At 45.6% G+C, this 13,441-nt stretch overlaps 1 protein-coding gene across 5 annotated transcripts in view; it reads left to right on the forward strand.

Moving 5' to 3' along the window:
- Nucleotides 1-9,725: 9,725 nt before the first annotated feature.
- TOPBP1 (DNA topoisomerase II binding protein 1) overlaps nucleotides 9,726-13,441 on the forward strand; it is a 50,379-nt gene continuing 46,663 nt past the window's right edge. For 2 of the 5 annotated variants that reach the window (XM_075921901.2, XM_075921904.2), the window contains exons 1-3: nucleotides 9,972-10,172; nucleotides 11,473-11,554; nucleotides 12,707-12,841. In XM_075921901.2, coding sequence (XP_075778016.2) covers nucleotides 11,474-11,554; nucleotides 12,707-12,841 — 216 coding nt within the window. In that variant the 5' untranslated portion in view covers nucleotides 9,972-10,172; nucleotide 11,473. Of the gene's footprint in view, nucleotides 9,909-9,971; nucleotides 10,173-10,471; nucleotides 10,495-11,472; nucleotides 11,555-12,706; nucleotides 12,842-13,441 lie in introns of those variants that run through there. The other 3 variants (XM_075921903.2, XM_075921902.2, XM_025189697.3) reach the window with 3 other exon arrangements.

Below are 13,441 nucleotides of genomic sequence, written 5' to 3' on the forward strand. Positions count from 1 at the left end.
AGCAAACCAATACAACTGGTGAGAATATATTCAATTGCATCAATAACTTTATGAAAACACATCAAATAAGCTGGGAAAAATGTGTTGATGTGTGCAGTGATGGTGCCAAAGCAATGGTAGGAACAGTGGCTGGCGCTGTAACACGAATAAAAAATGTAGCACCAAACTGCACCAGCAGTCACTGCATTCTCCACAGACACGCTCTGGTAGTTAAGAATATTTCTCCCTCTCTTAAAAATGTGTTGGACGAAGCAGTACAGATTATTAATTATATAAAAACTCGACCATTACAATCAAGACTGTTCAAAATTATGTGTGAAGATATGGGTAGTCATCACACAGCCCTGCTTCTATATACAGAAGTCAGGTGGCTATCACGAGGAAAAGTGCTGGTTAGATTATTTGAATTGCGTCATGAGCTCTCCGCAAATCTGATGGATCACAAATTCCAACTGTCTGATCGTTTAACAGACTTTTTGTGGTTATCTAGAGTTGCGTATCTTGCAGACATCTTTACAAAACTAAATAAGTAAATCTGTCGCTGCAAGGAAAGAATGTAAATATTTTTAATGCGAAAGACAAAATTTTGTCATTGTCACGGAAGCTACAGTTTTGGATCTCATCTGTAGGACGAAATGATTTGGATTGTTTACCAACTCTAAATGATTTCCTTGAAGAAAATGGATACAAACTTGATGAAGATATTCGCAGCGACATTGCAGATCATCTCCGCGATTTATACACGAACATCATTAAGTATTTTCCAAACATCAATGACAACAATAACTGGATTCGAAATCCATTAAGTTTAACAGAAAAGCCAGTCAGTTTTTCTATACAAGATTATGAAAACCTAATTGAAATTGCTTCAGATGGCCAATTAATACAAAAATTTAAAGAAGTTTCTCTGATTACATTTTGGAGTGACTTATGTCAAAGTCAAGAATATTCATCTTTATCAAGACGCGCAATTCGTCAGCTGTTACCCTTTGTCAGTACATACTTGTGCGAAACTGGGTTCTCGAACTATGCAGCAATGTAAACGAAATACAGAAATCGACTGAATGCTGCGCCAGATATGCGAATCCAACTTTATAGTATTAAAAAGAATTTGCCAAGAAAAGAAGAAAAAACACTCTTTGCATTGAAAACTATGAATATAATTAATATTATTTGATAGTTTTATTTTTTGTACATATTTAATATGATTTTTGTTGAATATAAATGAATGGTGTGATATTCAATATGTTGAATTTAAATTAATGGTGATCTCATGGCCATATTTAGCATCTTATTACTACCAATTGTGGTGTGCTGGCAGTCTGTGTGTGTTTGGGTGTGTTTTTTGCTCGACAAACTTAATCCCTGGCTAGGGGGTTCCTTGAAATGTTTCTGAGTTTGAAAGGGTTCCGTGGTCAAAAAAAATTGGGAAACACTGGTCTAGCGTCACCTTAGAGACTAACAAAACAGGTAGATGGTATCATGAGCTTTCATGGGCCCAGCCCACTTCTTCATCTGAATGGTTCACATGAAGAACTGAGTTGTGCCCGCAAAAGCTCATGATACCATCTACATGTTTGTTAGTCTATAAGGTGCTGCAGGAATATTTGTTGTTTTTTAAGCTTTTTCAGTTACAGACTAACAGGGCTACCCCTCTGAAACCAAAGCTGTAATACAATCCTTTATCTATACATACTGAAACAATAGTTCTGAGAGGTGTGAACTAGGGTTACCAGGTAGCTTCAGAAAAAATACCAGACACACTTGATCGGCAGAGTGGGGGAGAAGGGACCAGCTGGGAGGTGAGCATTCTGAATTCAAAATAGGGATGTTAAAGGTTAACCATGTAACTGCTTACTCAGTAAGCATTAGGTTTATCAGAATGCTTACTGGGTAACCAGTTGGATGGCCAACCGCACCAGGAGCAGCCCTGGCTGAGCCCTGACGTATGTGTGGGAACAACAGGCAGGACTGCACCTGTGTTGCACCCCCCACCCTCCCACCCACCGCTGGAACATCTTGGAAGCCACGTGGGACCCCTGCCGTCCACCCACCTGCCAGTGTTTAACTGGCTAACTATTTTAACAGTTATTTACATCATTAATTCAAAAATAAAACAATATAAAACTTTAAAGATTACAAGTCCATTCTGTCCTACTCCTTGTTCTGTCAATTGCACAAAGAAGTTTGTTTACATATGCAGGAGATAATGCCCATTTCTTGTTTACAATGTCACCTGAAAATGAGAACAGGCATTTTCATGGCACTGTTTTAACTGGCATTGCAAGATATTTATGTACCAGATGTGCTAAGGATCCATATGTCTCTTCATGCTCCAGCCACCATTCCGGTTCAGAGCTAGGGCAGAAGGGGCTTACCTCCAACGGCTCCTGATCAGCAGTGCAGCAGGGGTGCTAAGGCTGCCTTTCCTGATGCTGCAGACCATGCTGTGCCCCAGAAGCGGCCAGCAGCATGTTTCCAGCCAATGGGAATTCGGAGCTAGTGCTCAGGGCAGGGGCAGTGTGCAAAGCCCTGCACAGTCTTCCTCCCCCTCGCCTCCCACCCGCACCCCCCCTGCCAGAGGGCCTGCTGCTGACTGCTTCTGGGGCACAGCTCAGTCTGTGATGCCAGGACAGGAAGCCTGTCTTAGCATCCCCACTGATCACCCTGCAGCAACAAGACCCAGTGCCTAACATTCCACGATCTGGTATTGGCTTGCGACCCATATTTGAAAACCACTACCTTAGGGTGCTGGTGCTCTACGCTGCTCCCCTGGGGAAGAGTAGCCACTCCATGGGGGGGACCACAAGGACAGAAGCTGTGGGGGAGACAGGGTTGCCAACTCTCCTCGGCTGGGCACCATTTCCTGCAATGACATCCAGTCCAGGAGAGTTGGACATCCCTGGAGCAGGGCAGGGAAGGAGGCTCACCTGCAGCCTCAGGGATGCTGCAAACACAGCCAGCAACCATAGAAGCAACACTCTGAAGGGGAACCTGAGGCTTCTCTTCAGCTGCAGATAGTGTGGCTTTCCCCTGCTCTTCTGTAGTCCTCCAGCCTTCACTCAAGCTGCTTGCCACAGCATGGGGAGTGAGGGCTGGGTGAAGAACCTATGGTGGTGGTGTGTGTGTGTGTGTGACTGAGGGATAAGGACAGGGGCCATAAGAGCAAGCACGGGGGTTTTCTGGAGCCAGCATTGAGCCCCCTGGCCACGGAGGGAGAGGGAGGGGATAGGAGATATGGCTGCTGGAGCTGGCCCCTACACACACACAGCATAGGGCATCACAGCTGCATATACTTAAGGACGGCCCTGCATATCTGGTACATAATTACCTTGCAATGCCAGCTACAAAAGTGCCATGCAAACATGTGTTCTCATTTTGAGTTAAAATTGTAAATAAGTGGGTCGTGTTACCTTCCATAAATGTAATTAAACTTGTTTCTCTAAGTAATTGCCTGAATGGTAAGTAGGATGGAGTGGACTTGCAGGTTAACAAGTGTTATATTGTTTTGTTTTCAAATATGGCTATATAACCACACACAAAAAAGTCCATTTGTAAGCTGCATTTTCATGATAAAGTATGAGGTAAATTGAAAAATACTATTTCTTTTATCATTTTAACCAGTTAAATATTTGTAATCAAAACTTAAAGAGCAAGCACTGTACTTTGTATAGTATTTGAAATCAGTATATTTAAAATGTAGAAAAAATCCAACTATTTAATACATTTCAATATTTTTGCTTTTTAACATTGCAATTAAAACTGATTCATTTTTAATATTTGTTAATTATTGCATGAGATAACTGCAATTAATCAGCAACCCTAATATCTATATAGCCTTTAGAATAATACTTTGATAGGAAAATGGTACAGACAATAGCATTAAAGATGTTGCAAATTACCAGGTGCATTTGAAAGCAGGAAATGAAATAAGGAAATCCTTGCTCATCAAACTTCTTCTTTCAAGTTATTCTCAATTTTGGTACATTATTATATTAGTCAGGCTATATCCATAAATGAAGTATGGGCAAGTTGGAACTCTTTTCTAATTCATTAAGTTTTGCTTTTTACTTTCTTTTCACATGTGATGCATGAGGCACCCTTTGGAATTTGTAATATGAATTTTCACTAGATTTTATCCTGAAAAAGTGAACAGTAATTTCATGTCAATTGATGAAGCTTCAGAAGGACTAATTCTCTTTCAGTGAGTTACTTTCCTACATACAGGAAGCTGTTTGCATGGTTTTCCTTTAACTTAAAAAAGCCCTTTTGTGTTTTATTTGCTTCTCAACAAGAACTGAGAAGTCCCACTAATGTCTTAATTTACCCATATTGTAAGTGTGATGAAGTGTTAGTGTTCTGATTCTCCAGTCAGGGAAGGATAAACCAGCTTCATGCAAAGGAAAATAAAAGGCTTGCAGCTTGTGCAAAATCTCATGTATGGAAGTGCAAACTGAAGCTTATTAAGGGGGATACAAAGGAAGCCCTTGCAACCAGGAGGAATTTCACTTGCAATGTGGATCTTTTCTGGAGAACAGTTGTTTGGAGGACCCAGTGAGTTAAAGGACAGCATTTGGATTTTTGGAAGCAAGTAACCTGAAGGAACTATGGCCTCTTCTTAAAGGATCTGTTATTTCAATGGAAATGGACTTGCTTTGAAAATGTAGGACCAGCCAGATCCCATGTACCCATGAAGTGTATGTACAGTGAACAGTATTAAATGAAGAACAGCAGAAATTCAGAAATGGTATAACCACTGCTACTGGATGGCACACTTGGTGTATATATAACTAAAGGGTCCAGGAACAAAATAACTGATATGTTGTATTTGCAATCTATTAAAGTTAGTTGAATTCTTTGGTTTTTGCTTCTTGCAGAAAAATGTGTGTGTTCTAAAAAAAATGTGGGAAAGGGATGGTAAAGCTATTCAACACAGCATGTTGCAATACCTAGGGAGCAGACAGGATAGGGTAAGTAGATGTCTCTTTCCAAGCATTAGTAACTGGATAGAGTCTTTCAGTACTAGATCAAATCCATTCCACCATCAGATCAATAGTGATGATAAGCTTCTAGGCAGTGGATCATAAACTTTTGTCTGCTAGCTTAAAGAGCCCTCTGCTATGTGAGATCATCTGCACAGGAAGATTGTCAGACATTGTGACAAACACTTTCCCACATATCAAATATAATTACAGTTTGAGCATCCAAGACACACAATTCACTTAGACTTAATAGCTCCTCACTAATTAAAGATTCTATTCTGCTTCATGCTGAATTGTCTTTGTGGAAGTTGTGCATACTAAAAATTCTTCACAAGATCAGTCCCTCAGTCATGTAGAAGTGTGACCACTACATAAGACCTTCTAAACAGAATTAACCCTAGATGTTAATAAAAGGAATCACTCTAAACTTTTCTTTAAAATATCTTCTATTCCTTCTGGCTGAAATCAAGGGTAACTTGCTATCTTATACAGCTTTTTGTATCTTTCCATTGTAGGGAGCATGAGCTGTAGGTTCTAATTGCAATTGTTACTTTAGCCTAGGTCTTAGTCATTCCAACTTTTTAGTTTATAATGCCACCATGTGGCCACTTTGTTTTGTCTTCTTAAATCAACCCTGTTAAAAGGGTATACAATTCTTAATAGTTACAAAATATTTAAAAACCAAGCATTTCCTCCCATAAGTCTAGCACTGCTGTCTGAGGAGCCTCACATTGCCTCCAGCCAAGCCAAAGGAGGATGGCAGTACTCAGGTGAGCACCAAAGAGACTGGAAGCTAGGAACATAGGACACCTTTTACAAAAATGAGCTTGTTGGCATTGCATGTACAGATTGCACAGCATATTATAAAAGTAGGGGCTTGCCTTGCTATTGCTGATAAAGTATTTTCTCACAGCTGAACTGTCTGGCTACTGCCATCCAACCAACTGTAACAATTCAGAGGTGCTTTAGATAGTTCATGAAGCATGAAGGAGCCCTAATAAACCATACAAATGCAACACATCATCTACTCCAGCAATTCTCAAACTATTAATTGTGACCCAAAGTGGGTTGTGACTATTTTAATGGATCTGCCAGAGGCTGTTATTAGGCTTACCTGTGGCCCATGGCTGGATTCCAAGTCTCAGTATCTGAGGCCAAAGCCCAAGGGGTTCAGCACTGTGTGCAGGGTGCCTCAAATTACAGGCCACCTGCTGGGTACTGAAGCCTTTGTGGCTATGCATTACCCTCCTTACATAACACCCATGGGGCTCTAGCATTGCTTCCCTCCTCCCCACCGTACCCACCCTATGGCAGAAGGACTCATGTACTGCCCCCCCCTTCCTGTGGTTGTGTAGCAAGGTTTATTGTCATGAGGGCATCTCAATCAGTGTTGCCTCTAATTTTTCCATCTTTAGGCAGAATTTTGTTATACTTATCAATATGGAGGTGGGCTGTGTCTAGACTGGCCACTTTTTCCGTAAAAGCAGTTACTTTTCCGGAAAAACTTACCAGCTGTCTACACTGGCCGCTTGAATTTCCGCAAAAGCACTGACAATCTCATGTAAGATTGTCAATGCTTTTGCTGGAACTACTATGCTGCTCCCATTCGGGCTAAAGTCTTTTTCTGAAAAACTTTTGCGCAAAAAGGCCAGTGTAGACAGCAGAGATTTGTTTTCCGCAAAAAAAGCCCTGATTGCGAAAATGGCGATCAGGGTTTTTTTTGCAGAAAAGCGTGTCTAGATTGGCCACGGATGCTTTTCCACGAAAAAGTGCTCTGTTCCGAAAATGCTTTTAACGGAAAACTTTTCCGTTAAAAGCATTTCCGGAAAATCATGCCAGTCTAGACGTAGCCGTGATGTTTTATCCATCAACTTTATATTGGTGCACATAACAAAATTCATGTGGTGGTGGATGGGGATAAAGGTTCATTGTACGGGAGGGGACTCAGCTGTGGGACAGAGGATTGGGGTGAAAGGCTCTGGCTGGGGGTGCAGGATCTGGGGTGGGGCCAGGAATGAGCAGTATAGGGCTGGGATAAAGGGTTGGGGTGCAAAGGTGTAAGGACTCCAGACAGGCATACAGGCTAGGGGTGGATAGGGACTAAGTGGCTAGTGGAGTCACTACTCGATTACTTGCTTCTCCCTCCCCTTGCTGACTCTCTATCAGAGGCAAGGGCGGGGGGCGGAAGCAGGAGCCAGTGCTGGGGGGAATCAGCTTAAAAGCCAGTTCTCCACAGCATTGCCTCCACAATGTAAGGTGGAGGAAAGGGGAGGCAAAGGCGCAGCGGTCCAGGATCCAGTACAAGCTAGGACTGCTGAGTCCCAGCTCGCACCAGGTCCTGGACCTACTCCTGCTGCAGCTCTGCTTTTTAAATGCAATAGGAACTGCCCTTATCAACTAATCGCTCAATACAAATTGTATAGAGTACATAATTAGTCAATTATCTGCCTCTTAACATTCTTTGAATTGGGACAAGGTTCAGTGGGGCTACGTCTACATTGGCATGATCTTGTGCAAATACTCTTTAACAAAAGAGTTCTTGTGTTAAAGTATTTGCGCAAGAGAGCGTTTACTCTGGCATGTGCCTTTGCACAAGAGCATCCGTGCCAATGTAGATGCTCTCTTGCGCAAGAAAGCTCCGATGGCCTGTCTGCACTGGCCTCTTGCGCAAGAACAGTTGTGCAAGAGGGCTTATTCCTGAGCAGGAGCATCATAGTTCTTGCGCAAGAAGCACTGATTTCACACATTAGAATGTCAGTGTACTTGTGCAAGAACTCACCACTAGGGTAGAAAGGCAGCATGTTTCTGCGCAAAAGCAGCCGCTTTGGCACAAGATAGCGCCAATGTAGACACAGCCTAGGAGTTTGGGGTGAAGGACCATTCTCCAAGGCTATGTCTACACAGGCAGCTTCTTGCGCAAGAAAACATCCACACTGCCATGTGCGTGGTGTGCTTTTGCACAAGAGCTCCCATGGTAGTGTGGACGCTCTCTTGCACAAGAAAGCTCTGAGGGCCATTTTAGCCATAGGGCTTTCTTGTGCAAGAAATCCCTGCCGAGCATCCACACTGTCCTCTTGCGCAAGAGCTCCTGTGCAAGAGGGTTTACACCTGTTAAAAAAAGAGCCTAACTCTTGCGCAAGGAACCCTCTCTTACCACGCCATACTGTAAATTTCCTTGCCCAAGATCGGGTGGGCAGTGTGGACACTCTGCAAATTCTTGCGCAAGAATGGCCGTACTTGCGCGAGAAGCCGCGAGCGTAGACCTAACCTAAGGTTACTGCAAGGAGAGAGGACACTCCCAGCTCTCTCGCCTTACAGAAGCACCTGGACTGGGGAAACAGCCTGTCTCCCCAAAGTAGTAGCTCTAGGCCCATGGTCACCAACAGGTCGATTGCAATTGACCAGTCAATCGTGAGGCATCCTGTCCGCCCCACCCCCATTTCCCTCCTACCCCCGAAAAGCCCCACTACCTATCTCAAGTGAAAATGGAGGTAGTGTCGGCTTCCCGACTTTGGCTTTTTGCGGAAAAGTGTCCATGGCCAATCTAGACACGGTTTCCCACAAAAAAACCCTGATCGCCATTTTCGTGATCGGGGCTTTTTTGCGGAAAACAGTACTGTGCTGTCTACACTGGCCCTTTTGCACAAAAGTCTTTCGGAAAACTTTTGCCCGAACGGGAGCAGCATAGTATTTCCGGAAAAGCACTGATGATCTTACATGAGATCATCAGTGCTTTTCCGGAAATTCAAGCGGCCAGTGTAGACAGCTGGCAAGTTTTTCCGCAAAATCATGTGATTTTGCGGAAAAACTTGCCAGTCTAGACACAGCCAAAATGTATAATTATAAATGCTTCATTTTAGATTTAAATAGCATGAATAAAAAACAGACCATTTATTTCATAACTATAAATACATGATTTTAATTTTATATATCACATAATTTAAAAATAAACTGTTTATCAGAGCGTGTAAGTAAGGGCTGAGGATAGCAAGTGATGGACAGGAGGAGAATAGAGAGGGCGGGGCTTCAAGGAAGGGGCGGGGCAGTAGATCTTCACCTGTTCTGAGATTTAAAAAGTGATCTTGGGTGTAAAAAGGTTGGAGACCACTGCTCTAGACCATGGCAAGTTTGGGGTTGGGGACAGGCTGCTGCCCCAGGATCAGGTCCAGGGTTGGGCCACCCCGGGGGGCAGAGTCAGGCCGGGCCACCCCACCTGACAGGGCCAGGCTGGTGCCAGGTGACCCTGGCTGCAGCAAGTTGAGGGTGGGCTGGGGAGGAATTGAGTTGGCCCTCCTGTGGCTGCCACAGCTTCCCACCACGTGTGGTCTCCTGAAAGAGCGGCAGGGCTCTAAACACCTGGCCGCAGCGCTTACAGGGGAACCTGGCTCTCACCGCACTTACGTTTGGAAGCCCTGGTGTAGCTGCAGCGCCCTCTGCTGGGGAGGGAAACGAGGACCGGACGCTGCATCTCCGCGGGGACTGGAACCAGCGCAGACCCCGCCCCCACATTCACCCAGGGCGGGGCTCAGGAGAGTCGCCTTGTAGCGCCCAGGCTGCCCAGTTCACCCCCCCGCCGCACAAGAGCCCGCGCGCTGTGTCGGGCCAGGGCCACTAAGGAAAGACCCGCGCGCTAGCGGCAGAGTGAGGGCGGGGTGAGCCCCCCCCCCCCCGCCACCTCCAGTCCCAAGGGGCGTGCGGCAGCCGGGGGGAGGATTCACCGCCAGGCGTTGACACGCGCACGCGGCCCCTACAGCCCCTGGCGCTGCCCAGGGCGGGGCGGGCGCAGAACGCGCAGGGACACAGCATCGCGCGGCTGAGTCAGGCGGAAGTTGGTGACGCCAGCGGCGGAAGAAGACCAAGCAGCCAACAGCAGAACTGCCGTTGCCGGATCCACTTAGAACGCGCCGCTCGCAGCGCCTTTAAGAGGTGGGCCGGGCCTCCCGTCTTGGTCACGTGGCAGAGATGAGCCCGCGCCTGCGCAGTGTGGGTCTGGTGGTCTTCCCGCCAATCTTGGGTTCCCTGTGGGAGCGAGGCCGCAGCATCCGTAACCTCGCCCCGCGCTGACCCCTCCGGGCTCCCCTAGGCTGGGGGGGCCAAACCCGGCCGACTCGGCTCCTTCCACGGGCAGGGCTGGTGAGGGGGTCCCTGAGCAGCGGGAGGACGCGGCGCAGCCCGGCGGGAGGGGCCGAGGTGACAGATCCGCGACGGCGCGAGTGGCTGTTGCCCGCGCGGGTGGGGGGGGGGCTCGTGACGGTGACGCGCGGGGAGAGGCGCGCGACTCCCCGGCACTGGGCTCGGCTCTTCCCCAGGTCCCTGCGGCGCCCCCGCCCCCCAGCTGTGGTGAGGGGTGGAGCCGGCGGGGCAAGCGGCGTTGGCCGCTGGGGCGGGGGGAGGCGTTGGCGGCGGGCGGGGTGTTCCTGGTTGGGCGGGGGAGCCCCGTGTCAGACCGATCAGGGAGACCCCGGGAACGTGCAGCCCGGGCTTGCCGCTGAGCAGAGCTGCCTACGGAGCCGTGAGTCTCGGCCTGTTCCCCCGCGCTCTTGTGCAAGGCGCGGTGCTTAGCAGCGCCCCCGCTAATCTTTTCCACCCGAGTGCGGATTTTTTTTCCCCCATCCATGTGTGGAATAAATGTTTTATGTGCACCGAGACACGTGCCAATGTGTCCACTAGTAGAAACAAAAACCTGGCTGTTGGCGCCCTGCTGCAGGCTGGTATTTGAAGCTCTCCTGAGCAGCCACCTAAGCACCAAATTTTCAAGAAACACTTGTGTCCTTCCTTATAGGTCCAGCAAATTCTCCAGGTAGTAAAGGGTTGGAGGAGTAAGTCAAGAGGTTACCTAATCTTCACCCCTGCTCTATTTCTGCATCAGAGAGAGTGATCTCTGAGATGTGTTGAGCATCTACATACTGCAGCAGCGGTTCTCAAACTGTGGGTTGGGACTTTGTTTTAATGGGGTTGCTAGGGCTGGCATTAGACTTGCTGGGGACAGAGGCCAACACCCAACCCCTGTCTCCCATGTGCAGTGTCATGACCCAGGGTTTCAGCCTTAGATAGTGGAGTTCAGATGACAGGCCTCCTACCTATGTTTCAGCATTGTCCCCCCTCGCCCCCACACTCTCCCCCGTGGCAGTGGGGCTCAGACTTTGCCTTTGCTCCTCTCCTTCCCAGCCTAGGGCAGCAGGGTTTGGAGCAGGCTCGGTCTTCTCGGGTCAGGTAGTAATGTTTGTAAAAAGGGGTCATGGTGCAATGAAGTGTGATAACCTATGTACAACAGTTATAAGGGGCAATATATGAGCAAATTAGTAGCACTGACATTTACAGGGAATAGATTTTTAATGCTTGGATACATTTGTTCAAGAAATTCAGAAAAAAAACAATTTATGTGGAAAAATAAGTTAGGAACATCTCGTTAATACAAGTCTTGAATACATAACAGTTATTATGAAAAATAATACTTCAAAGCTTATTTTGCTTCATCCATTTGTTAAAGGATGAAAAGTGACAAGGAGCCATTTTTTGTTAAATTTATAAAGTCTTCTGGCAACTCTGAATATTTTTTTAAAGCTCTTGAGGTAAGAACTTTTGGTACCACTGTTAGCTGTTTTCCTGAATTTACTTTTCTTTCTAATTACTTTCATATTTAGTTTTACTATATTTATCTGTAAATAACTGCATTGTTTCTCTCAGATGCAATATTAGATATTAATTTAGATAATACAGTTGCCTTGTTTAACTTTCTACAGCAAGGATCAATATTTTCTGTTATGTACTTCAGTTTTTTTTTTTTTTTACTAATTACAGTGGATTAGTTCCACTTAATACAGTGAAAAAGTCATATGGTGAAATCATTGTTTTGAAACCAGTTCTCTAAGGAGCTGTGTGCCTCTGGAAAGGTGCTGAAGCACTCAGTACTTTGGTCCTAGTACTGGAGACAGTCACTGCCTGGCATGGCCCTTACTACTGTGAGATGTATTTTGAAATAATTTGAAGATCGATTCAAATTAAAATCCGGTGTAATCCGTTAACTGGTTAAATGTTACATTTCCCTGATTAACAGGGATCTTGTGAGCTGGCATGCCCCTCTTCTTCGCCCACAGCCTGGCGGGCCTGGCCAGGCTAGAGTGCCCCCAGCTCATGGCATGGCACAGTGGAACCAGCAGGGCTGGAGCAGGCCTCTGCCTATATTGGGTGGGGGCTACTTCCACTTAGCCAGGCTGCTGCTGATGTTAACTGGTGACATCCGTAACTTAATTAAGAACCTTGACTTCCTCCAGGAACAAATTGTCCTGCAAGATTTGAATTAACTTATTGAATGCTGTGCTTTGATAGCTAGTATTTGAATGATTGGGATCAGTGATTGTAGAAGGCATTCAGCAGGTCCCAGAACAGAATGAGGTGCAATCTTGAGGGTTCAGGTCCCTCTTCCGTGCTAGTACTGAAGAGGGTGCTAAGTCATTTCTCCCCTGAGAAGTCAGTGGGAATTAGAAGGTTCTCATCATCTTGCAAGATAATGTCCAATACATGAAAATGTGTACCCTGTACATTGCAGTGGATTGAAATAATATTATATTTTTGTTTAGTTGCACTGCAAGTAGATTCTTCTGTAGTAATTTTGCTGTAAGTAATTTCAACTGTATATGTTTTGCAATTGCCATAGGTAGATTTATCTTAACTGTTTTATCTTTGAATTTAAGTTAAGTATATTGTTCCATGTTTTCTTGCAGTCCATAAAAGAATTTCAATCCGAAGAATATCTTCAGATTGTTGAAGAAGCACCAGCACTCAATATAAAAGAAAATGACAAATCCCTTTACATCTGTGACCCTTTTAGTGGCATTGTTTTTAGTCATCTCAAAAAGGTTTGCTACGTACTATATTACTTACAAGTGGCCTATTTCTTTCTAAGGAATGATTATATCTATGATATGACTCATTTTCTCTTTCTGAATTCCATATCCTAGTTTACAATGTACACAGTGAATATATGTAAATTCTGTATGCTGTTAAACAGAGTTTCAGTGGAAACATAACAAAGCGTGGGAATAGAATAAAAGGAAAAGCAAGATAAGGGATCCATTTATTCAGTCGCACTTCCCTCTCCTTCTGTAGGACCTGTGGGAGTCAGCAAAGGTGGCTTTATATCACCTTTTTTTGTTTCTCCCAGTTGTAGAGCAACCTGGAAAAATGGCAAAGTTTCAGCGATATGTTGTATAGATTGAAACTCTAATTGAGGACTCTTTGGTCCGGCAACATCCGTAATCTGGCAGGACCACAGATGTTCCAGGACCAGAGAGTTCTGGTAGAGGGCTGGTGTCTAGGAATCCTGTGGACTGGCAGGGTTGCAGGTTGCTGAGGGTGAACTGCTAGCAGGGCAAGGAGCCTAGATCCCTGCAGCCAGGCGTGCTGCAGCAGGGCTATTCAGCTAGTCTTCCCAGCATGCTCCAGCTGGGCTATCTGGA

This window comes from Pelodiscus sinensis, chromosome 2 (assembly GCF_052426305.1).
Source record: "Pelodiscus sinensis isolate ZL-2025 chromosome 2, ASM5242630v1, whole genome shotgun sequence".
Lineage (NCBI taxonomy): Eukaryota > Metazoa > Chordata > Testudines > Trionychidae > Pelodiscus > Pelodiscus sinensis.